The following is a 27,418-nucleotide window of genomic DNA, read 5'->3' on the forward strand; positions in this document are numbered from 1 at the left end:
AAAATAGATGTTGGCCGATTCTCAGACCTAGCCGACCTGTACACAAAACTTCCGCAACAAACACCGTGACACGAGAATTTTATATATAAGATATATATTCGATTTTATTATTTTCAGCTTTAAATGACAACAGATAATATATACATATGTATATCTAAACTGTTTGCATTTTTTAGAAAAATATACATTTTTTTCGTTTCAGTACTATAATTAATATGGAGTTTATTTACTCCGTTTCTCGTTTAAGGCATAGTGTGTTTACAATTTCGGTGCTCGTTATTTTTTTATAATTTTATCTAAATGGAAAATATAATTAATTAATTTTATAATTTTAACTAAATGGAAATCTAATTAATGAATGCAAAATTTATAAAGCAATTATCAGTACGACAGGAGAATCAAAACTGGTAAATAATAAGAATTTCTTCATATAAACAAAGTTCTATACTGGATTTATTTTTGCTCGAGCAGGTTTTTTGCAAACTAGGATTCCGTTTGGGTCAACGCCTTAAAATATTAGAAGGCCGGGGTAATCCACTGCGTTTTATTTGTGTAGGTTGCCGAAGAGCTGACGGCTTCGGAATGCCTCTTGTACCAGATGTCACTTGCCCCAGCCCTGCGCTTAGTGCTACTGCTTCAAACGCATCAGCTTGTTTTGCATCCTTATCATACAGACTGCCGCGAGAAGATGCAGAAGAGAGACTCTGCGACGTAATATATAATATAAGTTAAGTTACATATTTATTGAAGTTTCAATGTACCTCAGGTGTTTCAGGATCACCAACTCCTCTCATAGTCAAACTATAATAGCCGGAAGAGGGTCGAGCCAGTCCCACAACTCGCTTGATTGGGCCTCCGGTATTACTCGGCGCACGCAAGGCACCAACTAACTTGGGCACTTTAAATACGGAAGTTTCATCCTAATGAATACATTTTATTGTACTTCTCATCTCATAATAAATAATTTTTGTATTTTATTTTTGCACTACATACCTCATTCTGTTGTGCTGCTCGAAACACACTTGACAGCTTGCTAGCTTGGTTGCTGGGTATTTTCAGGGCGTCACCTAAGCTCTGTCGAGGTGACACTACCTCACCACCAGCACCCATGGAGCTGCAAATGTTCGAGGACAAGTTATGAAATGACTTTGACTTAATGCCCATCGGACTTTTTACTCCATCCCCAGGTTTTGGAGCTGTTTCTCTCGATGTTGCCCTTGAAATTGATGATGAAGATGATACAGCATTCAGACCACCGCCAGCAGATGTTGCTTTGCTCACAGTACCTAGCTTTTGTAAGCCACTAATGTAACGTGGTCGAGATAGCGAACGTGGCTGAGATCGCGCATTCTGTCCACATGCAAGCGTCGGGGGTTGCGTTTGGGGCTGTTTTTGCATCAACAAATTTTTGTCTCTTGGTTTTTTGTAGGTCAAGTAATTTTTGCCGACAACGGCATTGTTTTCTGAACCATTAATGTTTCCAATAGATTTTTTATCAAGCCGCGAAAGTCGATTTTGTGGCGATTGTGGTCGATCTTCTATTTTAGCTGAACTCAATGGCTGAGACTGGGGATCTTCATCGTCAATACAGGGTACAACAATGTATCCCAGCTTCTCGTCAGTAGCGTGCATTTCGCTAGTTATTTTAATAGTTTTAAAACGTTCTCGATCTCTAGTGCGGCGCTCAGCCATCTTATAGTTCAGTGATTCAGAGTCTATGGTCGTCTGGTTTTGTTCAGTTTCCATGTCCCCCGTGTGCTTTTCAGTCTCAAATAGTTGTATGCATGTCCCCGATGTATTTGATGGCTCATCTTCCCTTCGATGAACTAAAAAAGATGTTGAATTGCAACTGGCGGTACCGGCTACATTGTCGTGCATTGCAGTCAACTTAACATCGTCATAGAGGCGACTACGTCGGCTAAGTAAACGTTCACTACTATTAGATGATTGGCTCATACTTTGATTTAGACTATTTATTAAATGCGACTTCGACGAAGGCGGCGTGTCATGCGCCAAATCCACCTGTGGTTGCTGCTCAGATCGAGAAGGATGCTCATCTTTCTGAAAGCGACGCTTAATACTATCCAATGACTTTTGCATTTTTATCTGCTCCGCATTGAGTGTATTTACTCTGCCAAGCTCAGCGAGCATATGCTCAAACTGCTCTTCATCACCCTGATGAGCAAGCAGCTCTACTTCTGCCTCGGCTAAATCTAGGACGCACTGCATCTGCAAATATTCATCAGACTTGTCGTATGTTGCATCTGTGGCTGGTTGTTCAATCTGTTCAAGCAAGTGCATTGTATCATGCACAACTTTTTGGCCATCAAAACACTCAGGCGCCCCTCTAATTTGAAGATTCTTTAATGTTTCCGTTGGTGGTTCATAGGTATGATTTAACTCTTGTCGGCAGCTGTAGCTTTTGTGGGGCGTTATACTGCTCACAATGGGAGATATGTTTACTATTTCTTCGTGACTTGTCTGTGTCGGCGTGTAGATAGGCACCTTATTGTTGTTATTATTATAATTATTTTTATTGTTGTTGTTATAGTTGTATGGACAACGGCTGTTTAAAGTCGTCAGTGGCGTAGATTGCATCTGAATTAAGGACAATTTCGTCTCAATATTTTCAGGTGTATCGCAACGAGCTGCTTCGGGCGTATGGCACCCTTCGGTAAAAGTACTGTTCACCTGTCGCCCCGCAAGCAGCTGTGTTTCGTTTAGCACCGCGATTGGTCGTTTAAACAAGACGTTTGCATCCCCTTCACTTTGAGATTCTGTTGTTGTACGTGAAGTCAGACTATCCACCAGATTAAATGTAGTATCACCAATCAACTCCTCACTCAACACCATCGTTGTACACAACTGAGGTTCAGCGTGCCCCTGGTTATGGACGTGTGATTGTTGCAGTAAATGCATTTCATTTGGCGTGGAGACACTGTCAGTGCTATTATCCATGGTGCTGCAACCGGATGCTGTTTTGCTTGGTGGCATTAATGAAATATCATCAATTTGGCCAATATGTGAATCCTTAATTAGTGTGCCATCACCGGACATGCTAAGTGATTCGAGAACTTTGCGATCCCTAATCATATCGCTCAGATTGTAGCCTACGTCATTCAATAGCGTTGTCATTGTGGACATGTGATCTCTTGTTGAAGTCGTATTATTTGTTTCCAAACTATGGATCGATTGTAAAAAGTTGAGATTCGTAAAGTCAGCTGAGCTGATAAGCGAACTATTCATACAGCCGTTGTTTATTGATGTACATATGGACGATGGTGGCGACGTGTCCTGCAGTAAAGATTTGTGCAAATTTGTCACAAGTCCTCCAATTTCCAGACTCAGCATCGGGGATACTAAATTTGTTGCTGATGTAACATTTGTAGTTTGTGTCTACATAAAGAATTTTAACTGATTAGTTAATGTATATATCAGGGACCGCAAATAAGAGTTACGCATTTAAAAAAATTGAGGGTCAAAAGAACTCCCAAGAAGAGAGAGGAAATCACACATAAGGATTTCTGTTATGGCAAATTCAAAAAAAGGATAAACTTTTATTTGTAATTTTTTATTAAAAAATTATATTTAATTATTAAAATTGATTTTTATGATAAAAATAAAAAATAATTATTACAGAACAATTTTTATATAAAAATCAAATCATAACTCTTATCTTTGATTTTTATAATAAAAATCAAAAATAAGAATTATGATTTGATTTTTATTATAAAAATTGAAAATAAAAATTGAATTGAAATATCTCTTGAACTAAAAGAGCTAGATCATATATTTTTATATATATATGATCTACGCATTAATACCTTTAATTTGATGTATAATACGTATGTAAATATGTGCATATATATGTAGATATACATATGTATTTAATTATATGCTTGGGCGCTTGTCCAGTGCACTCGCCCTGTGTACTTGCCAGCACCTAGTCAGCAGGTAAAGTGAGGGGGAGACACATACAAATATAGCATAATCACTGTATATATGTACATACATACAATGGAGGACAAAAGTATTTTGACAACGCATTGCAAAAACTTTAACCGCTTATTACTGCGTGCTGAGAGTGGTAACGGTACCCATTATATTTTTTAGAGAGAGCAAATATACTAGGCTTTAAGTGACCAAAATATTGCAGTGATAACATAACTCATTATTTTTCTATAATTATTTGCATGGCGGATTATCAATTCAAGCCCATCGTCCTATCTATTAGGCTCACCTTTTTATTTAAGGCAAGTATTTGGCGCATCAATCCTACCAAATGATTTTTGGTTGCCGCCAGCTGAAGAGGATTCTTCAGAAGAATCCGCCGACTTCTGGGATCCAAATAAATTGAAGAGAGAATGACTTCATTTGTTGTGAATATTTCCTCACGCTTCTCTAAGCTTTTGGCTAGATCCTCACTATGAATGTTGCTTGCAATAGACTTTATCATTAATTTGGGAAATGTGACAATAATACATCTATATACACATAAACATATATATGTACAGTGATTATGCTATATTTGTATGTGTCTCCCCCTCACTTGACCTGCTGACTAGGTGCTGGCAAGTGCACAGGGCGAGTGCACTATGCAAGCGCCCAAGCATATAATTAAATACATATGTATATCTACATATATATGTACATATTTACATACGTATTATACATCAAATGAAAGGTATTAATGCGTAGATCATATATATATAAAAATATATGATCTAGCTCTTTTAGTTCAAGAGATATTTCAATTCAATTTTTATTTTCAATTTTTATAATAAAAATCAAATCATAATTCTTATTTTTGATTTTTATTATAAAAATCAAAGATAAGAGTTATGATTTGATTTTTATATAAAAATTGTTCTGTAATAATTATTTTTGATTTTTATCAAAAAAATCAATCTTAATAATTATATATAATTTTTTTTAATTTATCAAAAAATAATAAATATTTTTTAATTTTTTGCTATAAAAATTATAATCGTTACGGTCCCTGGTATATATAAAATAAAATTATTATATTATTATATATAATTTAGTCTAATAAATATTTTTAAATTAACGTCTTTAAGAGTTGAAAAAGGATAGAATGTATAGTTGAAATAAAATTAAAACTAGTTTGAAGTAAGCAAAGTAGCACTGACGACTTATGTCATTGGCTTTATAAAACAAGTAAGAAACCTCTAGTCGAGACTGCTCGACTACCCATTGGAGAGTTGATATTTCACAATAATTTTTCACGTCTTTCTGCTTACACAAGAAACTCACACGCAGAACAAGTAGGAAAGCTTCAGTCGAGACTGCTCGACTAGGAGATACTCTGAACCCTTCAAGCTGCTATTCTAATCATTCTAATCATTCGCACTCTGCTAACTGCGCAGTAAGCAGCGATTGCGCTTGAGCTGCGCTGGAGTGTGGGCAATATTATGAGAGATTATTAATTGAATAATTTCTCTTGTAGTAGGATTATCCTTATTCAATTTTCAGAGGGTGATCATAGAATGTGTGTACATTCCAAAGCAAAAGTCTCTAGTACTTGAAATACGTTTTTTACAAATTATTGGCGAAGGGGGCGTGGTATCTGCGTATGGAATCCACTAGTATGCATACCAAATTTCTCTAGTGTCTAGCTCTTAAACTTCTGAGATCTAGGCGTTCATAAGGACGGAAGGATGGACGGACAGGTCTAAATCGACTCAGTTCGTCTCCCTAATCAAAAAAATATATTTTTTGTGGGGTGTGCCACGCCTCCCTCTGCCTGTTACATACATTTCAACAAAACCATTATACCCTGATTTCCCATTGAAAATGGGTTCAGGGTATAACAAGTAAGACTCTAGTCGAGACTGCTCGACTAGGAGATACCCTGAACCCTCTAATCTGATATTCTAATCACTCTGCACTTCTTTTCGGCACACATATGTACATACACACGCACGTATTAGAACGCGCTCTGCTAACTGCGCAGTAAGCAGCGACTGCGCTTGGGCTGCGCTGCAGTGTGGGCAACAATATAATAATTTATTTGTTGAATAATTTAATTTCTAGACGTACAATCTTAATGAAACTTTTAGAGCGTAATCATATTCTTTTTCTATACTTTATCTCTTCTTATTTTATTATTTTTTTTCTTTTTTCATTATTGTTTTTATACTCATTCACGAAAGTGAATCAGTATATTGGTTTTGTGCAATGTCCGTCTTGCTGTCCGTCCGTCCGTCTGTCCGTCTGTCCGTATGAACGCAATCTATTTCGGCGCTATTGAAGCTAGAGACTTGAAATTTGGAACACATACTCGTGTATATCTCCGATTTATAAAGTGTTAAAATTTTCCCGATCCGCCCTCTAGGGGCGTGGCAAATCGGAAAATGCATTTTCCGATATACCAGAAATCATGTTAGTTAAAGAGCTAAAAAGCTGAAATTTGGTATGTAGGTCCGCGTTGACCACCCAAGATCACGAGCTATGGCGGATATATCTACGCCCATTGGGGGCGTGGCAAATCGGATAAAACTGTATCTCCTAAAGTTGTAAACCTAGAATGCTGAAATTTTGCACGTCAGCTAATGGTATGACTCTATAAAGTCTAAAGATAAAATTATAAGTCTATGCCCATTGGGGGCGTGGCAAATCGGACCTGAAGATATAGTGATTTTTTTAAATTCTCCTATATTTTGGACACTACTGATGGCAGAGACCTCAAATTTTGTATATATACTCGGACTGATCACCCAAGACCAAAAAGTTTTGTCGGATATATGTCCGCCCACAGGGGGCGTGGCAAACCACAAAAGTTTATATCTCCTAAAGTATAATAGCTAGAAGCTTTAAATTTGGATAGTTGAGTTACTGGTAGCCTCCTCTATCGATTCCCCAAAAATAATTTTTACGCCTCTTTAGGGGCGTGGCATATCGAAAAATACCCTGTAATTTTCACATTTTTTGAGGTTAAGCATTCAAACTTTGCAGTAAGGGTACCGTTATCTCTTTCTAAAAACTGACCAAAAATGAGGTGTCTACGCCCAGTTTGGGCGTGGCAAATCGGAAAAACCTGTATATTCTACAGTATGAGAGCGAAACTTAACTACTAAATTGTTGATGGGATGTGAATGAGTATTCCGCAGTCGGTAACGACCGACTGCAACGTTCTTACTTGTTTTTAACTCCTTTTATTATTTATTTATTTTATTATTATTATTATTATTATTATTTTTTTTTTTATTATTTTAAGAATTATTTAACTTATGTTAGATATAGTTAATAACCTACATTTTAATATTTTATTTTTAAAGTTTTCTTACTAACACTTTCTTTTCATAGCTTCAATAGTATCACTGACCATATTTGGCTGTGAGACGGGGCATAGCCGGCCGGACTGGCAAATAAAATACCCCCATCGGGTTGGTGTTACTATTGAAATTATATCCTGTACTTTGTATAGGCTTTTTTAAATTAAAATTGACTCTCGTTTTTGTCAATAGCTTTAAGAAATAAATAAATAAATAAATATGGTGAAAATGTAGTCTCTAGTACTTGAAATACGCCTTTTACAAAGGTGAGGGTGAGGGGATGGATATAGGGGTGGGGGGTTAATTACAACAAAAATCGAAATTATATTAAATACATGTAAGTCTACATTTAAAATTTGCAAGCTCTAGCTCTAAGGGTTAGGAGATATAATTAAATAACTAACTTTCGATAAGGTTTTTAATCGATAATAAAATATAAGGAGTAGTTATCGATATATAGAGAAAAAACTCGATATGCGCGTGATCTACACGGACCTAGGAAAACAAATTTCAATCTTATATCTTCTGAGACCGACGCGTTCATACATACGGACGGACGGACAGGGCTAAATCAACTCAGCTCACCGCCCTGCTCAAGAATATATAAATAATTTATAATATATTATAGTAGGACGGGTTATTATGCAAAGACACTTTATTCATTTATTATCACAATCTTTTTGCTAGCTCGTGTGAGCATTCGTTAGGAACAATCGCATAGGTCAACTCAGCTGAAAGTGTAATGACAAAGCCTCGCTCCGAAGGAACTGCCTTCGCGATCACGGTTAACTTCTACGCCAGGTATGTCTGATTTTCTCCGCTCTGGAACAGCCACTCCAATACGTCAGAGTCAGAACCGTTTGAGAATTATTATGCGCGCGCCAGTGAAATTTTCTACAGCAAGCAAAACAGTCAAAGCATGCGCTTCCAACAGTTGAGTATGTGTGCGTGTGTTAACTTATATACTTTGTGGTGTCGCCACGCCTCCTTCTGCCTGTTACATACATTTAATCAAAATGGATTTCCCATTGAAAATGGGTTCAGGGTATAAAAATGAGCTTTCATAGCAGTATTTTGGCCTTGCTTTAAAATTTTTAACATAATTTTAATTTCTCTAAAAGGATATATGTATATCATATACTTTCATAGCAGTTTTATACATTTCACTAAAATTAAACAGAATTACATATTATTTTAGAAGGAACAGAAGATGCCATCAACGGAAAAAATTTGATTGCAATTTCGAATAAATTAGGATAGGTACTTTTCATATCTTCCCAAAAAGACAAAAGGTTGCTTTCAAATGGGGTTAACTGCATTCGCAGATAATGATGTTTTGCAAAACATCGATGCATCCATCGTTCAACATCGGTATTAGCGAAAACATCGGAAAACATCGGTAAAAATTGGTGATAAAACATCAACGCTTGATTCATCGATGATTTTTTACATCACTACCCTGAACCCTTCGATCAACTGATATTTTAATAATTCTTTGCGTCTGTCTGCTTACACAAGAAATTCACACACGCATACACACACTCACAGACACATATAGGCATGCACGCATAAACACGCATGGGCTGCAGTGTCGGCTTACTATAGGAACTTAATTGTTTGATAACTTTTCTTGTGGATGTACTTTCTTCATGAAACGGATTATAACATTAAAGCGCGTGTATGTGCGAAAGCACAACACACTAGTATTTGAAATACGTCTATTTACAAAAGGTGTGGAAAAGGGGTGCATATGGGGATAGGGGATGAATTAGAAAAAAAATCAAAATTCTATAGAATACATATGAATTATCATATAAAATTTACCGACTCTAGCTTTAACAAGTAAGAAAGCTATAGTCGAGACTGCTCGACTACGAGATCCCCTGAACCTTTGGAGTGATAGCTATTTCAATAATTTTTCGCTTCTTTCAGCTGACACAAGAAACACGCACACACACACACACACGCACACACACACACACACACGCACACACACACGCACACGCATACACTCACAAACGCATACACACATACATACATACATACACACACAAACACATACACACACAATCACCCACGCATAAGCACGCATGGGCTGCAGTGTGCGCTTACTATGAGAATTCAATTGTTTAATAACTTTTTTTGTGGACATACGATATTTATGAAACTTTCAGATTATAATTATAACATGGATATGCTTGTATTTGCCAAAGCACAAGTCTCTAGTATTTGAAATAAGCTTTTTACAAACTTATGGGTGAGGGGGTGGATATAGGGGTGGTGGTAAATTTTATCAAAAACCGAAATTGTATAAATTGCAATAAAGGAGTTGGAGATATAATTTTATTACTAGTTTTCGATAAGGTTTTTTATCGATAAAAAAAGATCGGGATGAGTTATCGATTTTTAATGATAAACTCGATATCCGCGCTGTAAATGCGAACATTTTCAATCTGAAATCGACGCGATCATACATACGGACAGACGGACGGACAGGGCCAAATCGACTCAGCTCGTCGCCCTGATCAAGAATATATGTACTTTATGGGGTCTGCCACGCCTCCTTCTGCCTGTTACATACATTTCAACAAAACCATTATACCCTGTTTTCCCATTGTAAATGGGTTCAGGGCATAGCTCGCAAATAACTGTTAACACTTTTTCGTTGTCTGCAAATAAGTGTCTTTCACTGACACAATCAAAAAAACTCAGACAGAAACTGTTTTTGTCGCGTCTGGCGTAGCTCGCTCGCGCTCTGAGGGAGACAGTTATTTCTGTTTTCGTTTCCTCAAGTCAAACACTGATCGTTTGCTTGAGTTAAATGAAGCAAACTGTCAGTTGCGTTTGTATGGGTAATCACGCGCGATTGTTGCGTTCTTTTTGTATGTATGTATGCATGTATTTACATGCACACGAAGGCAAAGACAATTTCTGTTGAGTTTTTTAGTCAAACTGTTTTTTGCTGATAGTCTTTTGTGAGCGAAACCCGTATTACTGTTTGTGCGACACTCATGTGAGAGCGTCACACGAATGAGTCATTGCATTGCGTCTGACCGAAACAGATTCTAAAGAAAACAAAGAGTGTCGCTCAGAGCGAGTCGGGTCTGCACAATTTTTTCGGTTATGAGCAGAGCATAAACGAAAAAACGATCAACTCTCATTTGCGAGCTCTGGTTCAGGGTATAAAAAGGATCTGGTACAGTTTATGTCATGAAAATTTTTCTACAAACACATTTTCCGATATGCCAGAAATCATATTAGCTATAATTTGGTATGTAGATTTGTGTTGACCATCCAAGACCAACAAGCTATGGATAAAACTAAAGTTGTAAAGCTAGAACATTAAAATTTGGCACGTGAGCTAATGTTATGATTCTATAAAGATTAATGTCTACGCCCACTAGGGGCGTGGAAAATTGGACCTGAAAATATAGTGAGTTTTCAAATTATGCTATATTTTAAGCACTATTGCTGCGAGAGACCTGAAATTTGGTATATGTATATACTCGGGCTCACCACCCAAGTCCAATGAGCTATGGCGGATATATCTCCGCCCACAGGGGGCGTGGCAAACGGCAAAAGTATTTTATTTATGTCGTATTTTATACCCCTAAATTGGTAAAAACGTATTGCAAATACTAAAAACTTGTGCTTTGGCAAATACATTAATTTCAATGTTATAATAACGAGCTATTAACAAATTAAGTTCCCGTAGTAAGCTCACATTGCAGCCCATGTGTGTCAATGCGTGCGGGCCTATGTGTGTGTGAAATATCAGTTCCCTGAATGGGTCAGGGGATTTCGCAATCGATCATACATAGATACAAGATTTATTATAAGCGCAGATCAGTCGAGTTTCAGTGTATTTTCTATTCAGCTACCTCCGACTATTGCTATCTTATTTTTTCCCCTCTTCATGGAAACTATGGATTAATATGATATAACATAATACATATTAACAGTTCCAGATTTTCCGATTTTGCCATCAAGAAACAAACAGTGTGAAGATAACTAGTCTCACCTTTTATGACATCAATACAAAATTAAATTGTTTAAATAAATGTTCACTTACAAATTGTGTCTCCATTTTTTCTGCTGCCTGTGATTTGCGTTTGGGCCTCGTGAATGTTTTTGAATTATGCTTGTATGCTTTATATCAAATACATATATAAATACATAAATTAGTTTTAATTGATACATCAACAAAAATAAAAATTAGGCTAGTGTGTCTGTGTCTGTGGGAGAAACTTCTGAGTTGTCCCAATTGGTCAATCAGGCTAAGAGATGTGCATGTCATAACAAATGTTTCTGTATTGAGAGCTAGAGCATTGAACTCAGAGTTAATATGCAACATATGAAGCGCTGGCATATCAGCACGTGATATTTCGCCAAAGTCGCACATTTAGGGTGACCATCTGGGCCGGAGCCCATTCCGGGACCGTCCACAACTACCAACCCCCCACCCCTCCCCCTTCAAAAAAAAACCATTTGAAATAAATCATTTGTCACACAGATTCACACATACATTCAACTTTTACTTCCTTCATATTTAGCATAATTATATTGTCTTAGGACTAATTCCACAAGAACATCCATATACATATATATGTATATGTATATATGGCTTACATCCTTATTTTTAATAGTTATTATATTCATGATTGCCTCACTTATACTTCTCCACACTTCCTATTTTTCCCAACATATGTACATAACATTTCTTTCATCAATATTTAATGTTTTTATGTCCACAAAATTCAATTGAACTATATGGATGTTTTTAACATTCTCCACCAGTAACTTATTTCTTTCGTCTGACCACTGTGTATTTAGTAAGAAAAAAAAACCTTTTGAAATTTGCGCTATTTTGAATACTTCAGATTAACAGCACAAGTGCACGTTTGTTGTAAAAAAAAAAAACTGTATTACCTTATCTGCGTTGCTTTTCTAAATAAAATTCTTGACTTGTCTCGACACAAATTTCATCAAGTTTGCATTTTGTCAAAATAACTATTTTTTATCGAAACAATAGAAAACCGGGACAATTTTGTGTCAGGTCGGAACACCAGGACATTACCTCCAAAGGCAGGACATGTCCCGGAATTCCAGGACGGATGGTCACCCTAGACATTGGTGTTCAACTGTGGACACTTTTCCGATATCATTACTGGAATATTGAGAATATTTGTGAATTTGAGCTCATTTGCAAATTGATTTAATTAATTAATGCCTCCAAATGGGAGCAATATTATGTAAATAAGAAAAATACAATTACACCTACTAGTTAAAAAGCTGCTCGCCTACAGCCATTAATAACGTACTCGCACCATTTCTACGAATTCTATAATTCAAATATCGTTTTTTATGTTAACGTGATCTATGTTTAATATGCATTCTAATATACACAAATATGTACATGTGTGTGTATGTACATACATATATATTTATGTATATATGTATTTATGATAGACGTACGTACCTTCTTCATTACTCGGCTGTAAATGTTGTTGCAAGTGTTGTTGATTGTTAGTTTTCCATTGGTGAAGAATATTTGATATATCATCGTGTGTTTTATCGGCCAGAAAACTAAAATTTTAAAGAAAAACAAACGAATGTATTTTTATCATTTGAACTAACCCCAGATGCAAATACAAATGTTGCTACATACATGTATGAATCATCTTTTAATGCTTCATCGATATCCAATATATCCATATTCCTTGGGAACCGAAGGTATTTTCCTATAGAATATAAAATATAACTTTGTTGAATGACATGGAATCAAGAGAAACGTTTATTTTCTCATCGGTTTTAGCAAATTGCGTTAGTCTGTCATAAACGCAACAGCAAAAATAAAAAAAATGCCTCCAACAAATTTACATAATATACATTTATATACGGTATTTTGTACTTATTTAATAAACCTATTTTTCAATATGTCTATATACTATATTCTATTGAATTCTTCGTTCTTACAAAAAAAAATATACAATTGTACAGAGCTATGCGTAGTAGGGCTAGTGATGGCACGATTAATCATTTGAATCAAATGATTTGATACACAATAATCGATTATTTTGTTTCAATTCACGATTTAATTGTATCTCAAAATTGGTTCTGAATAATCGAGACAATCGATGATTTGCTCAAAAAATCGCATCGCTATAAGCAACATTGGCGCGCTAAAGTTGGGCACTAACAATTAGTAAAGTGTGGAGATTTTTTTTCCAAATTTAATGACACGGATGTAAATTGCCAATCGTGCCAAAAACAATTGAAGTATTGTAAAAATACAACCAATATGCTTCAGCACTTAAAACTCAAACATACGAAAGAGTTCGCGTCCCTAAAGGTGAGTTTTCAGTTGTCTATAATAATGAAAATACTTAAATTTAACAATATCAAGCTCCCAAAAATCGGGAATAAACATTCTGAACTTGAGGGGGACAACAGGAAAATGATCATGGAATGTTATAGCTTGTCGGTATTGTTTCTTAATAGGCACTTCGATACCAGCGGAACGTCTTTTTTCCAAGGCGGGTGCCACATTAACTGAAAAAAGGAACAGGTTAACAACAGAGCACCTTTCACAACTACTATTTCATAACTCAATTTTAAATAAATAAACATTTATATTCTTTACTGTTCTTGTTGCTATTGTTGCTTCTAAAAGGAGTTCATAAAAAATAAATTAAGCGCATTCAAAAAAATCATTTGATTAATCGATTTTTCCATTTTTCCGCGATTAATTGTGTCTCAATGCAGGAAAATTTGAAAACGGCGGGCTGCGGGAATTCTGCCTTTCAAAAAATAAATTTAACTCTATTTGTCAACACTAAAAATCATGAATACCAGTATCGATTCGTGATTTTGTATCGTACAATCTATCGAAAAAAAACACAAAGGTGCACGAAGTGGATCTGCACAGAAAGAAAACATTGATTTTGAGCAAACTCCAACAAAAGCCACAAAGCAAAAGATAGTACTTTGCCTCTTTCTGACAAATCACACATGAATTCACCTGGGTATTCTCTCAAACAAAATTTTGCGACAGCATGAGCGTTAACGAATTAAAATACACCGTACTACAACATAATTAACAAGTAAGAAAGCTCTAGTCGAGACTGCTCGATTACGAAATCCCCTGAACCCTTCGAAAAATTCTTATTTCACAATAAGGGAGCCGATGAATACGAAGTTGTCTGGGGTCGCAATGCTCCAAAAAAAGCTTTACACTACGTGTTCAGTCTAAGTGTTCTAGGGTTAGTGGTATAATTATGTATGCATGTTGGTATGTACTATATACATACAGACAGTCAAGGCAAAAAGTCATCATATACCACCCATATTTCGATATTTCGGATTTTCTCAACGAAAATTTAAAAGTGGGTATGTAATTATTTAAGGTCTAAGTCATAGCTCACAAATAACTGTTGACATTCTTTCATTGTCTGCAAATAAGTGTCTTTCACTCGCAGAATAAAAAAGACTCAGACAAACTGTTTTGTCGCGTCTGGTTTAGCTCGCTCGCGTTCTGAGCGAGACAGAATTTCGGATTTCCTTTCGCTCAAGTCAAACACTGATCGTTTTCTTGAGTTAAAGGAGACAAATTGTTTTTTGCGTATGTATGGGTAATCAACCGCGATTGTTGCGTTCTTTTTGTATGTATGTATGTACTTACATGCACACGAAGACAAAGATCCTTTCTTGAGTTTTTTAGTCAAACTATTTTTTGCTAAGAGTCTTTGTGTTAGCGAAAATCGTATTACTCTTTACGCGGCACTCATTAAGAGCGTCATACGAATGAGTCAATGCGAAGCGCTTGACAAAAACCGATTCAAAACAAAACAAAGAGAGCCGCTCACAGCGAGATCGTGTGTGCATAATATTTTCGGTTATGTTACAAAGCAGAGCATATAAGAAAAAACGATCAACTCTCATTTGCGAGCTATGGTTTTATTATTAAAATTTTATTAAAGAAAATTTAATTCATTATTCTTTTAATTCAATTTTTCGTTTATTCCCTTATGCTCAGGACACGCACACTGTTCTAGCTAACCCTTTCCTCTTTCCAAGAAAACGGTGTTTCCGGAAGACCTGGTCAAAAACTGATGTGTTGGTCTTTCAACTTCCGTCATTAAAATATCCAGATGACACGCAGCAGTACTTCATCAAAGCAACTCTGGATGTCAACACAGCTCGCTGGGGTATGATACTTGAGGATTTGTCTCTGTATAATATCCATAAATAAATAATAAATACCTAAAACAAATAGTAAAGAGCTACTTAAGAGCTGCCAGGATATTCGCATTGACTTTGTTTTAAATATACAATTTTCCGCGGAATACAAATATCGGAACTCGACACTTATGCCTTGTTCCGTTCGCCTTCATATGACCACTAACCAGAGAGCACATAGACTCAACATGTAGAACAAACTTTTCTACAGCAAAAAATGTTAAGTTAGTGGACCACTATACTTCGTATTTGTTCGAGTCGGTCGCTAGAGGTTCGAGCATTGAAAATATTGCACGACAAATTCAGTGCGCTGTAAGCGCTCAATCGAAATGGTCCCATTCTTATATGAAGCGCAGCTATGCGCTATTTGTCCTACTCTCTCTATGGTTTCGCAAATCACCGAACTCAGCAGCGCACAAGAATTTAAATTTGTTCGCGACGATCTCAGTTCTCTCCTTTTGAGTGAAGGGTATACCTAAATCATAAAAGCGTTTGTCATTCTCATGCAAACAAAATGTAAGCGTTTCGATGGTAGTTCGTGGGAAGGGTATGAAAGTATTGATGCGCATAAAGAATATAATTTCGCGACGGGGAAGACACACACACTTGCAGTGATATGTGATATACTTTCTCTCATTTATTTCACAAATTTCGCCTCGAAAACGAGATACCATGTAGTCTTCAAGGAACTAATATTTTAAAAATTCTTCGCTTCTTTGGTTTGCAAGCTAGAAGCTTCGAATTTTGATAGTTGACTTACTCGACGCAGCTTGTCGCCCTGATTAAGAATATATTTACTTTATGGGGTCTGCCACGCCTCCTGCTGAAGGCGAAAAACAATAATAAATTTACATCTGCTACATCTTTAGAGCTAGAGTCGCCAGATTTTAAATGTATATTTATTTATGCATACTTTATAAAATTTCGATTTTTGTTAAAATTTTTTTCTGCCTACGTTCAAAACCTTAGACCTGGAGACTTCAGAATTACTGTGTATATGTATTTGATGAATACGAAGATTGTGTAATTTATAGATTTTGGATACCACGTGCCATCGCCCCCAATTTGTAAGAAAGTACTAATAGTACAAGTACTACAGACTTATGAATTGGAATCTACATTTGATCATAATTATCAGGTTCTGAAAGTTTCATAATGATAGTCCTACTATAAGAGAAATCATTCATCTAATAAATAATATTGCCCATTTGTTTGTGTAGTCAGACTCAGTGGCAAAAGCCGGTTATTTGTAGCTAAAGTCGTCTAATCTGCATAAACACGCACATAATCTACAATCATCGCACTGCTATTTGTCCATGTAGATACCCAAGTACCGCGATTTTCCCAAAACGAAAGAGCAGCCCGCGGTTGTTTATTTTTGTACGGCTTTACATCGGTCAATAGTATGCTGTCATTGAAATTGAGAAATCCACCAACTGTAACGCCGAAAATTATGAAACATTTCTCATTAAAAAATGGCAAGCCATCGTAAATCTCTCCGTAAATCTCATCGTCGACCAAAAGTGTTAGCTTGTCTCTTTGCCAGATCATTGTATAATTATGAAAATCATCACCATAGTGCTTTGTATGAAGTCGATTTTTTAATATTTCTACGGCATCTCCTTTTTGCCAAATTACGATGCCTCCATATAAGCGGTGACCCGATATATCATCTTGCTGAGAACTGCGCAAAAATTCATTTCCTCGAGCATAAGCGATCCCTAAAAAAAATTTATTTTATTATAAGACTTTTGTATTTAGATAGTGCGACTAATTAATTCAATTTAAATAGTATTAATAGTATTATTATTAATAAAATGATTCCACCTCACATACTATTCATTTGGCTATATCATTGCTGCAGCAAAGTATTGATTTGCAATTTAATTCTGATGTGTAATTAATTTATCTACAAAACAAAAGTATCCGTACAATAATAGCACCATTTTTGCAGAAGCTATTAATTAATCGCCGCCAAATCAGCCGTTTCGCCCACTATGCACTGCAGCCCATGCGTGTTTAGGCGTGTATGCGTGTGTGTCTGTATGCATTTGTGTGAATGCGTGTGCGTGTGTCTCGTGTGTGTGCGTGTGCGCGTGTGCGGTTCAGGGGATTTCGTAGTCGAGTAGTCTCGACTGCAGCTTTTTTTTTTTTTTTTTTTTTACAATTTTCTCCAGTGAGCGGAAAACTACATTTTTTACATTATTTGGCTTAAAATTTAGAGCCTAAATCCTGGAACCTGGAGCCTGGAAAATCAAAAAATAGGCTGCGTATGAGTATTCAGCAGTCGGTAACGACATTCTTATTTGTTTTTGCGTTCTCTTTTGTAAAGATGAAAACTCGTAGTCGACAATTGTCTAGATAATATGTAGTCTGAAAATGACAAGGTTCAGGTATCACCTAGTCGAACCACCCAATGATCAAATTGAATTGTTTTTATACCCTGAACCCATTGAAAATGGGAAATCAGGGTATAATGGTTTTGTTAAAAGTATGTAACAGGCAGAAGGAGACGTGATAGACCCCACAAAGTATATATATTCTTGATCAGGACGACGAGCTGAGTCGATTTAGCCCTGTCCGTTTTTCTGTCCGTCCGTCCGTATGAATGAACGTGTCGATCTCAGAAGATATAAGAGGTAGAGACTTGAAATTTGTTTTCCTAGGTCCGTGTATATCCCGCGCATATCGAGTTTTGCTCCCAAAATCGATAACTACTCCCGATATAACTAGTTAATTAATTATATCTCATACACCTTTAGAGCTATAGTCTCCAAACTTTGAATATAGACTTACATATATGTATAATTTCAATTTTGTCCAAATTTAACCCCCACCCATAATCCACCCCCTCACCCACTTGTTTGTTACAGGCGTATTTCAAATACTAGAAATTTATGCTTTGACACATACACACATTTTAATGTTATGATCTTGATCTACAAGTTTCATGGAGATAGTCCATCGACAAGAAAAGTGTGTTTCTTGTTTAAGTAGAAAGGCGCAAATAATTATTGAAATATCAATTCTTAAAAGGGTTCAGGGGATTTCGTAGTTGGGCAGTCTCGACTAGAGCTTTCTTCCTTGTTCAAATTAAATTCAAGCTTATTTTCAGCAAAATACGCATGCAACAAAGCTAATGCTTAGTAATGTGTAATTAATAAAACAACGATTTTTTACTTACGAAGCTGGTTGGCAAAATGAGTTTCTGCATAAGTTGAGACTGGCTGTAACATCATATCTGTAAAATTGATAAATTGTTTATAATATATAACGAGGTGTTTAGCATAATGCAAACTATTTACATGGAAAAAGCCAATCACCCTTTGGAAGCTTAGCACGCACCACGACTTTTCCATATTTAAAGCTGAAGCTCTCCCGTGTATGCAATTGAGCTGAATATACAGGTGGGTTGATCTTAAAGAAACTACCTTTGGAAATACTGCACTCCAACTGACGGTTATCAACAGCCGTACAGCGATCACCTAGCTTGTAAACTCCCTCTGTCACCTCGCTGGCCACCATCGGCACAATGTGTAGGTGTCCTTCACGCACGTAGGAAATTCGCGGCGAATCATCGAATGCTACTAACTCTTCTTCCACATAATACATACGCTGACGGATGTCATGCATCCAAACGCTGCTATTCAGCTGTCCTTCACTAAAGTCATCTTCAAAAATAAGCTCGCCCTGACATGTGACTTGACTACCACTATTTCTACTCGTAATGCTGTTGGTTGGCTTGCAATCTTTGAACAGTCTTCGGTCTAATGTTCGGTATAGCTGGCATTTGTTCTCGTTGCTGTTGTCGAGGGTCTCTGGAGCTTTGGATCGCCAGATATTGACAGTATTACTTTGTTGTGTGGTCAGAAAGCGTGTGTTGAGTATCACATGTGTCTCGCTCTTCTCGTAAATATTATTATTGTACTGCACGAACAGCGAGACTCGTAACTTATCATCGTTTTGCAGTCTAATGCGTTGTACACTGGTCCAACTGCCATTAGTGGCTTGAGTTAAGCAGTCCATAAACACCGGACAGCTGTCATCCACTTGCAGCATTACAAAAACACGCTGCATGCGTGCCTCATCTTTGGATTATTTATTATCATTAATATTGGTACTGGTGTCTAGCACATTGACTTACCAGGTATTGAGATCTTGAGGCCCCGTTCATTGAATATTTCTATGTTCACGTGTGGCATTTTATATCCCATATTTTGTTGGCCCATCAATAGTAACAGAAGGACCAATTGGAAATTCAATAAAAACTGAGGAGCCATGACGCATTTGTACTTGAAAAATGAATAATGCTAGTACTACTAATTCTCGATTTGTGCGTTAAAGCTCTTGCAAACCTGTTAGTGTTGCATTCAATGGAAACTTGATCGTGTCAAAGCTCTCACGCTACTAGCAGAGTAATAAGCTTTGCTGGACGATTGTGTTTCGATAAAATATGCGAACAGTTGTCAGTTAATAGCGATCTACATAGGTTTATAGATATAGCTGAATTTACGTAATCGAGGTTCTTTAATAATTGGTATTATTTATTAAAGATTATATATATTTTTTTTTGACACCATACCTACAGTTTACACAGTGACTTAGTAAGCCAGACCTGATGAGGAATATATGCACATATATGTATGTATATGGTGCTGGCCACGCCTCTTTCTGCGTGTTACATACACAAACCCTTATACACTAATGTTCCACTTTCAACTTACAAAATTCAGCGCACAAATTTCTTAATCAGACTACAAAAACTGTAATATGATTGGTTGTGCAGATGATTCGGAGTGATTGTACAATGCACGCGCTAGATTCGGCTATTAGGTAATCGGGAAAAGACTAAAAAGTGGGAAGCTGCAACTCCTAGCGCTGCCAATAAAATCGCATACTTCACTTCGGCAGTCAACGGCCACTCGGATAGAAGAGGGAGATAGAAAAGAAATAGGCGCACAAGCCACATGCCCAAGCTGGGTCTCGCAGCACAGACAAATAAAGGACAGTGAAAGTGAGCCTTAGATATTAAGGCGGTCGACCGGGGGGCATGGTCCTACCATGATCGCTGGCTACCTGCCATTATTCCTAGCTTAGAGACTTAAGAAAAGCCTAAAAAGATACGCCGCATGGGTCCAAAATATGTTCCTAATGATTTTCATTATTATTTAAATTTTAATTAAAGAACATACATATGTATACAATTCCATGTTTGCTTCGTTTACTTAACATATGTATGTATGTATGATATAAGCAAGTAAGAAAGCTCTAGTCGAGACAGCTCGACTACGAATTCCCCTGAACCCTTCGAGCAATAGCTATTTCAATCATTTTTCGCGTCTTTTTTTAAACACACGCACACTGTGGTAGCTATAAAACGCTTCAACCGCTAATATATTCATTAGATAGATTTAAACAATGTCTTTTATTGTCACCACTAGTGATGTCAATTTTTTTTTGAAAAAGGCAAAAATTTGAGAAAAATACATTTGCAGATTCTGCAGTACGCCTTTTTATACCCTGAACCCATTGAAAATGGGAAATCAGGGTATAATGGTTTTGTGAAAATGTATGTAACGGGCAGAAGGAGGCGTGGCAGACCCCATAAAGTATATATATTCTTGATCAGCGCGACGAGCTGAGTTGATATAGCCCTGTCCGTCCGTCCGTCTGTCCGTCCGTATGAGTGCGTCGATCTCAGAAGTTATAAGAGCTAGAGAGCTGAAATTTGGCATGCATACTCGTGTGTACCATACGCAGTACGAGTTTGCTTTATTTTTTCGATAATTCATCCGATAACTTTTTTATCGAGAATAATCGAAAAATCGGCATTGTTTTTTCAGCCTAATTTGAACATTTTTAGACCTGGAGTCTTCAAATTTGCGTTGTATATAAAATTAATCGATACAAAGATTTTGTAATTTACAGATTTTGGATACCACGCCCCCTTTTCCCCCAATTTGTAAAAAACGCATTTCTAGTACTAGAGACTTGTGCTTTGGAATGTACAGACATATCATCATATAATATCATCATATAATTACACTCTAAAAGTTTCATTAAGATCTTATGTCTACAAAAGATATTATTCAACAAATAAATTCTCATAATATTGCCCACAAAGCAGCGCAGCCCAAGCGCAGTCGCTGCTTACTGCGCAGTTAGCAGAGCGCAGGCTTATGCGTGCGTGTGGATGCATGTGTATGTGTGCATAAAAATTCAGAATTATTAGAATATCAGCTTAGAGGGTTCAGGGTATCTCCTAGTCGAGCAGTCTCGACTAGAGCCTTCTTACTTGTTATACCCTGAACCCATTTTCAATGGGAAATCAGGGTATAATGGTTTTGTTGAAATGTATGTAACAGGCACAAGGAGGCGTGGCAGACCCCATAAGGTATATATATTCTTGATCAGGGCGACGAGCTGAGTTGATTCGGCCCTGTCCGTCTGTCTGTCCGTCTGTCCGTATGTATGAACGCGTCGATTTCAGAAGATATAAGAGCTAGAGACTTCAAATTTTTTTTTTAAATGTCCGTAATTACAGCGCGCATATCAAGTTTATCATTAAAAATCGATAACTCATCCCAATCTTTTTTTATCGATAAAAAAACCTTATCGAAAACCAGTTATAAAATTATATCTTCTACACCTTTATTGCTAGAGTCTCCAAATTTTTAATGTATGCTTATATGCAATTTATACAATTTCGGGTTTTGTTAAAATTTACCCCCACCCTTAAATTCACCCCCTCACCCTCACTTTTGTAAAAAGCGTATTTCAAATACTAAAGAATTGTGCTCTAGTCGAGACTGCTCGACTACGAGATCCCCTGAACCCTTGGAATAATAGCTATTTCAATAATTTTTCGCGTCTTTCAGCTTACACAACACGCACACACACACACACACGCACGCACGCACACACAGGCATACATACACACACACACACATACACAAACATTTATACACACATACACAAACACATACACACACAAGCATAAACACGCATGGGCGCAGTGTGCGCTTACTATGAGAACTTAATTGTTTAATAACTTGTTTTTTTCTAAGTTGAGGGAGGCACACGCCAATGTTTATCTCCCATGCATACATACAAACACATACACACACGCACATGTAAAGGCACACAGTAGTGCTGGGAAAAAGATCGATCTAGCAAACGATATATCGATGTTTCATATCCATCGAAAATATCGATGTAGAAAACTTCGATACTTGATATATCGCCATCACTATACCATTAATTCCCCATCACTTGAATTAAAAGCGTGGGATAAGACTGTCAGGTAATTTGCAAATTATTTTAACAATATAATTCAAATACTAACGTAACCCACTTTTCATTTAGGATTTTGGAGTTGTCTCAAGCCGCAGCAAGTAGATATGCTGCTCTTTATAAACAAAAATGATTGGACGAAGTAAATGATCTTATTAAATAATATAATCTTTGTTACATAGTTTAGTTTAGTTTATATGAAACGTTTTTTAATTTTAATAAGAAATTCATCTTTTGTTTTTTATATGAAAACTTTTTTTTTAATTTTGGGAGTTAAAATATGTTTATGAAAATATCGATACATCGATCTGAGACCCATACATAATATCGAAACATCGATCTACGTAAAGATCGATCTTTTCCCAGCACTAGCACACAGGCATACAAGTGCTTCTACAAGTTATATCCCAAAATTGTGAGCAGCGCCTCCCATGCGTACACACAATCAAATGTATATACATACATACATACATACATACATATGTATGTGAGCACTTCACAAGATCGACCAAATGCAAATGCTGGGATTTAAAATTGCTATAGGCAGAAAGAGCTTCGCACACAGGCATACAAATGTTCATAGTACATGCAGCATACTGTGTGTGTGTGCATACTCGTCGCGAAAACATTTTCATTATGCGCACCAACGCTTTCATACCCTTCCCACAAATAATAACGAAAACGCATGGCAAACGGTTTGAAAAGTTCGGTATACTCTTCACACATAAGGGTAGGCATGGGCTCTCGCTGCGAAGAAATTTAAATTTGTGAGCGCTGCTTGTGCTCACATGCATACATACATATACATATTTGAGAGAGCAGAGAGCATCGTGAGAGAGAGAGAGCAAGGGAAACATTCAGCGCAGAGGGATCTTTTGTTCAACAGTCGACCATCTCGGTCGAGCGCATGAAGCGAAATGATTGTGCTTTCGTATATTTTCGTAGCCCGAACCCAAAAAGTGAAGAGCCGAGCAAATACGAAGTGTCTGGGAGATAACTCCCGAAAAAAAGTGTGCAAAACGCTTTACACTACTTGTCCGGTCTATGTGTTCTCTGGTTAGTGGCAGAAATTAAAGTTTGCAAAATCAGCTAAAAAGAGAAGTGGAAAGGAACTCTTAATAAGTTAAATAGAGATCGCTTTGCAGATTTTGTTTGTTAAAATATGCATTCCGCACTGACTAAAAGTGTGCGGTGTATATTAATGATAAATTCGGTCTGCGAACGTTTAATTTAGTTATTAATGCAGCGTAAGAGAGAACGGGCTGGAAATAATGCTATCATATATAAAATTACATATAAAAGATTACTTGCTGCTGGTTGTGCTTTATAGTTCGATTGTTGGCATATGCCCTTATAAGGTGCCTGCTGTTAAAGTGGATCCCTTGGAAATCGGCTTTCGTGTGTCTATACCAGGTGAGTAGATTGCTCCCACAAACCTAAAGTTTATCAACAAAATTATTTTTAAAGATGATCATGACATAAAAAGTGTGGCATTCAATGTGAATCGTAATCGAAATTTTACGGGGTTTGAGGAAGGCCAGTTTACCGGCCAAGTTAGAGAGCCACAAGATGCACGTTGGCAATATGATTTTGAGCGAGTTCCTTTAAGGGCACATGATACGCTTTATATATGGACTAGCGTACAACATGGAAACGCCATATTTCGTGATCAGAGTCAGACGTTTCAGGTTTGTCAACTGCATGGCGCTCATTTGCCTGCAGACTGTTTGAAGAAACCTAATCTGCAAAAAGATACTACAGGAATGGACATTGCAGTTAACAGAGAATCGCCGTCTTGTACGTTACACTTGCAAAGCGAAACGGTAATGTCACCTTCCCCAAACCACCCACTTTGTAAAGGTCAATTGATATTCGAGGAGGAATTCGACCAATTAAACGAGAGCCGTTGGCTTCATGATGTGCGGGTTCCACTTGACAGTACCGATGCTGAATTTGTGCTGTATGATGGAAAGGCACGTGTTCTTAACGGCCAGCTTATAATCGAGCCCAAACTGTGGTCCAGTTATCGACCGGACTTGCACATCACCAGCGCTCAGTTAGATTTATCAGATAGGTGCACCGGCACACACAATAAGCAAAAGGAATGCGTGCTGCTAACTAGTGGACCACTCATTATGCCCCCAGTGGTGGCTCCCCGGCTGAGCACTAAGGAATCTTTTGCTTTTAAATACGGTCGCATCGAAATACGGGCAAAGTTCCCGAAGGGCGATTGGTTGGTGCCATTATTGCTGCTACAGCCGCTCATGGAAGCATATGGTCAAACTGGCTATGAATCTGGTGACCTGATAATATTTATATACTGTTTGAATATGATTAATGTTCAGTCTTAACTACTTTATGATAGGTCAGCTGCGTGTGGCAATGATACGTGGAAATCAACACTTACGCCTCCCCCATGGTAAACTCATCGATGGTCGCACCGTTTTCGCCGGAGCTGTACTCTCGACTGAAGCTTCACAACGCGAAGATTTTATGGTCCAACAGCGACGTAGCGTACATTTTGGCGACAACTTTCACCTTTACAGTCTTGTATGGAGCAGTCAAGGCTTGCGATTTTTGATTGATGGCCAAGAGTACGGTAAAATTTTAACTGGCTTTGCAGAATCTAACCTAAATCCAAGCTGGCGTCGGGGGGGCCCCATGGCACCCTTTGATCGAATGGCAAGTACCATATATGAATGTAATTAACTAAAGCGAAAAATCGGAGGATCTTATCAATTATGAATTGCAAAAGTAATGCATACAAAAACTTGATCTACATATGTACATATATAGGAGCTATGGGAACATATAAAAATAATCAAGCATTCTGCAAAAAACTCAGTAGAGATAAGGCTATCACCGAAATTTTGCATTTTGACCTATGCAAAATGGAAGAATGTTTCAGCAAAAAATATTAAAGATTATATGAAATCATTCGCAATTTATAGTCCCTGATTCTTCTCTAAAAATAATATATATATCTTCATTTTTTTAATATAGTTTTACATCACTCTTGGCCTCTCAGTTGGCGGCTTCGGCGACTTTGTTGATAAATTGCGGACTTCCAGCTTTGAGAAGCCTTGGATCAACAAACACCCACAAGCAAAGCTTAATTTTTGGCAAAGCCAGGATCAATGGTTACCCACTTGGAAGCAGCCGGCTTTATTGGTCGATTATGTCCGCGTTTATGCAATATAATATACATATGAATTTCTATCTGAAATAAAGTTCAACCCGATTTTATACCCTTAACCCATTGAAATGGGAAATCAGGGTATAATCGTTTTGTTGAAATGTATGTAAATGGCAGAAGGAGGCGGGGCAGACTTCACAAAGTACAGTGGAATCCGGTTATAGCGACATTTGAGGGACCGACGATTTTACGTCGCTATACCCGGAGGACGCTTTAACCAGAAGGAACAAACAAAAATACTTTTTTTTACGGTTGTAATCAAAACAACAATTATTTATATATATATTATATATTATTTCAATAACATAGTATCGAAACATTTGTGTGACATCGGCATTGCAGCTTGTGTCTTTCTCTCAGTGTCTTAGCAGCATTTGTGTCGTTCCTACGTACACACTGATCATTGATAAATAGAAGCATATGTATATACATTTCTAGCAGCGTCTTTTAATGCTTAAATTTTGTCATTATTTAGCATTTTTTTCGGCACGTCGTAATATCTGGAGAATGACTTAACAATATGAAAAAAATCGACGCTATAAGCGGAGACGTACTAAACGGAGGCTCTTTCATATACAGTGGCTCCAACGCCAAATCGGACTTCAATGTGTATTTTCTTTAGCAGTAAGTTAACTTTTTTCCGTTTTCACATTTTTTCTTAAATCTATTATGTACTAGTTGTCCCGGCGAACTTCGTACCGCCTAACAGTCTCTATATATATAAAACAAAGTAGAATTTGTTACAAAATTTTCATGGTTTTTCATTTGTTGGATTTGTCTCTGCCCCGAATTGGAAATAGGCATTGTATTTTTGAGTGCTCGCTAGAAAAGTAGGGAACGCAATGGCTCTGGTGGCGGGACCACTAATGGCAATGTCACTTTACCACTAAGGCAGCACAAACCGGGCGTTTCACCAGCAAACTTCAATGCGCCACAATGCTGGCAAACAACGTCCATTGGACCAATGCAAACTAAACGATTCAAGCTATAGTCAATGGTGCAATCATATCGAAACGCTTCTCGGTTCAAATCAATCCTTGAACCATTTCTTATTGCCATTTCACGGGCTGCCTCTCTTTGAGAAGCACGAATTAAGGCCCTTCTTTGCTGGGTACTAACGCGGAGACTTTCTCGGGCGATTTCTCGCTCTTCGTCAGATAATTTTATTTATTTTTGATTAGTCAGGTTTTAATCTTGATTTTTTTTTTAATTTTTGCAGATTTTTGATTTGAAATATTTATAAAGTTTAAAAGTCCAAAAATATAAAAAGCCAAAAATACACTTTTTAATAATTAACTTATTTTTTTTTTAATTTCGAATTTTGAATTTTTTATTTATTTTTTGAACAGTCAGGTTTTAATCTTTTGATTTTTTTTGAATTTTTGCAGATTTTTGA

General features: G+C 37.0%; 2 protein-coding genes and 2 long non-coding RNA genes across 7 annotated transcripts; 3 read left to right on the plus strand and 1 right to left on the minus strand.

The window, feature by feature from the left end:
• Positions 1-317: 317 nt before the first annotated feature.
• Positions 318-20,045, minus strand: LOC6583647 (gram-negative bacteria-binding protein 2). Of its 4 annotated transcripts, XM_032731497.2 has the most exons (9): positions 19,678-19,879; positions 18,839-19,621; positions 18,718-18,774; positions 12,964-13,036; positions 12,775-12,881; positions 11,368-11,444; positions 994-3,396; positions 762-920; positions 318-704 (listed from the first exon to the last, which is right to left on the minus strand). In XM_032731497.2, the coding sequence occupies exons 1-9, from the start codon at positions 19,811-19,813 to the stop codon at positions 501-503; spliced, it is 3,999 nt and encodes a 1,332-aa protein (XP_032587388.1). In that variant the 5' UTR covers positions 19,814-19,879; the 3' UTR covers positions 318-500. The 4 variants fall into 4 exon arrangements, with proteins under 4 accessions (XP_032587388.1, XP_015018488.1, XP_032587389.1 ...); XM_015163002.3 differs by lacking the exons at positions 18,718-18,774; positions 18,839-19,621; positions 19,678-19,879 and adding an exon at positions 13,272-13,363; XM_032731498.2 differs by lacking the exons at positions 11,368-11,444; positions 18,718-18,774; positions 18,839-19,621; positions 19,678-19,879 and adding an exon at positions 13,272-13,363.
• LOC26527169 lies at positions 13,490-15,599 on the plus strand. The gene is made up of 3 exons (XR_004364356.2): positions 13,490-13,647; positions 14,061-14,684; positions 15,331-15,599. It is a non-coding gene; the product is annotated as an uncharacterized LOC26527169 (long non-coding RNA).
• Positions 20,046-22,605: 2,560 nt separating the features above from the next.
• LOC122757554 lies at positions 22,606-23,003 on the plus strand. The gene is made up of 2 exons (XR_006357624.1): positions 22,606-22,836; positions 22,899-23,003. It is a non-coding gene; the product is annotated as an uncharacterized LOC122757554 (long non-coding RNA).
• Positions 23,004-23,868: 865 nt separating this feature from the next.
• Positions 23,869-26,127, plus strand: LOC6583649 (gram-negative bacteria-binding protein 1). Its single transcript, XM_002009278.4, has 4 exons — positions 23,869-24,239; positions 24,294-25,124; positions 25,192-25,508; positions 25,830-26,127. The coding sequence occupies exons 1-4, from the start codon at positions 24,098-24,100 to the stop codon at positions 26,025-26,027; spliced, it is 1,488 nt and encodes a 495-aa protein (XP_002009314.1). The 5' UTR covers positions 23,869-24,097; the 3' UTR covers positions 26,028-26,127.
• Positions 26,128-27,418: the final 1,291 nt, after the last annotated feature.

Source organism: Drosophila mojavensis, unplaced genomic scaffold, assembly GCF_018153725.1.
Source record: "Drosophila mojavensis isolate 15081-1352.22 unplaced genomic scaffold, ASM1815372v1 contig_74, whole genome shotgun sequence".
NCBI lineage: Eukaryota > Metazoa > Arthropoda > Insecta > Diptera > Drosophilidae > Drosophila > Drosophila mojavensis.

Excerpts from the sequence above, each read along its gene's own strand:
- LOC6583647 (XM_032731497.2), bottom strand. The coding sequence starts at position 19,813 with ATGGCTCCTCAGTTTTTATTGAATTTCCAATTGGTCCTTCTGTTACTA. Across the intron at positions 19,622-19,677 it reads CCTCAAGATCTCAATACCTG|ATGAGGCACGCATGCAGCGT; the intron begins GTAAGTCAATGT and ends AATAATCCAAAG. Across the intron at positions 3,397-11,367 it reads AAAAAATGGAGACACAATTT|ACACAAACTACAAATGTTAC; the intron begins GTAAGTGAACAT and ends TTCTTTATGTAG.
- LOC6583649 (XM_002009278.4), top strand. The coding sequence starts at position 24,098 with ATGCTATCATATATAAAATTACATATAAAAGATTACTTGCTGCTGGTT. Across the intron at positions 24,240-24,293 it reads CTTTCGTGTGTCTATACCAG|ATGATCATGACATAAAAAGT; the intron begins GTGAGTAGATTG and ends TTATTTTTAAAG. Across the intron at positions 25,509-25,829 it reads TGGCACCCTTTGATCGAATG|TTTTACATCACTCTTGGCCT; the intron begins GCAAGTACCATA and ends TTTTTAATATAG.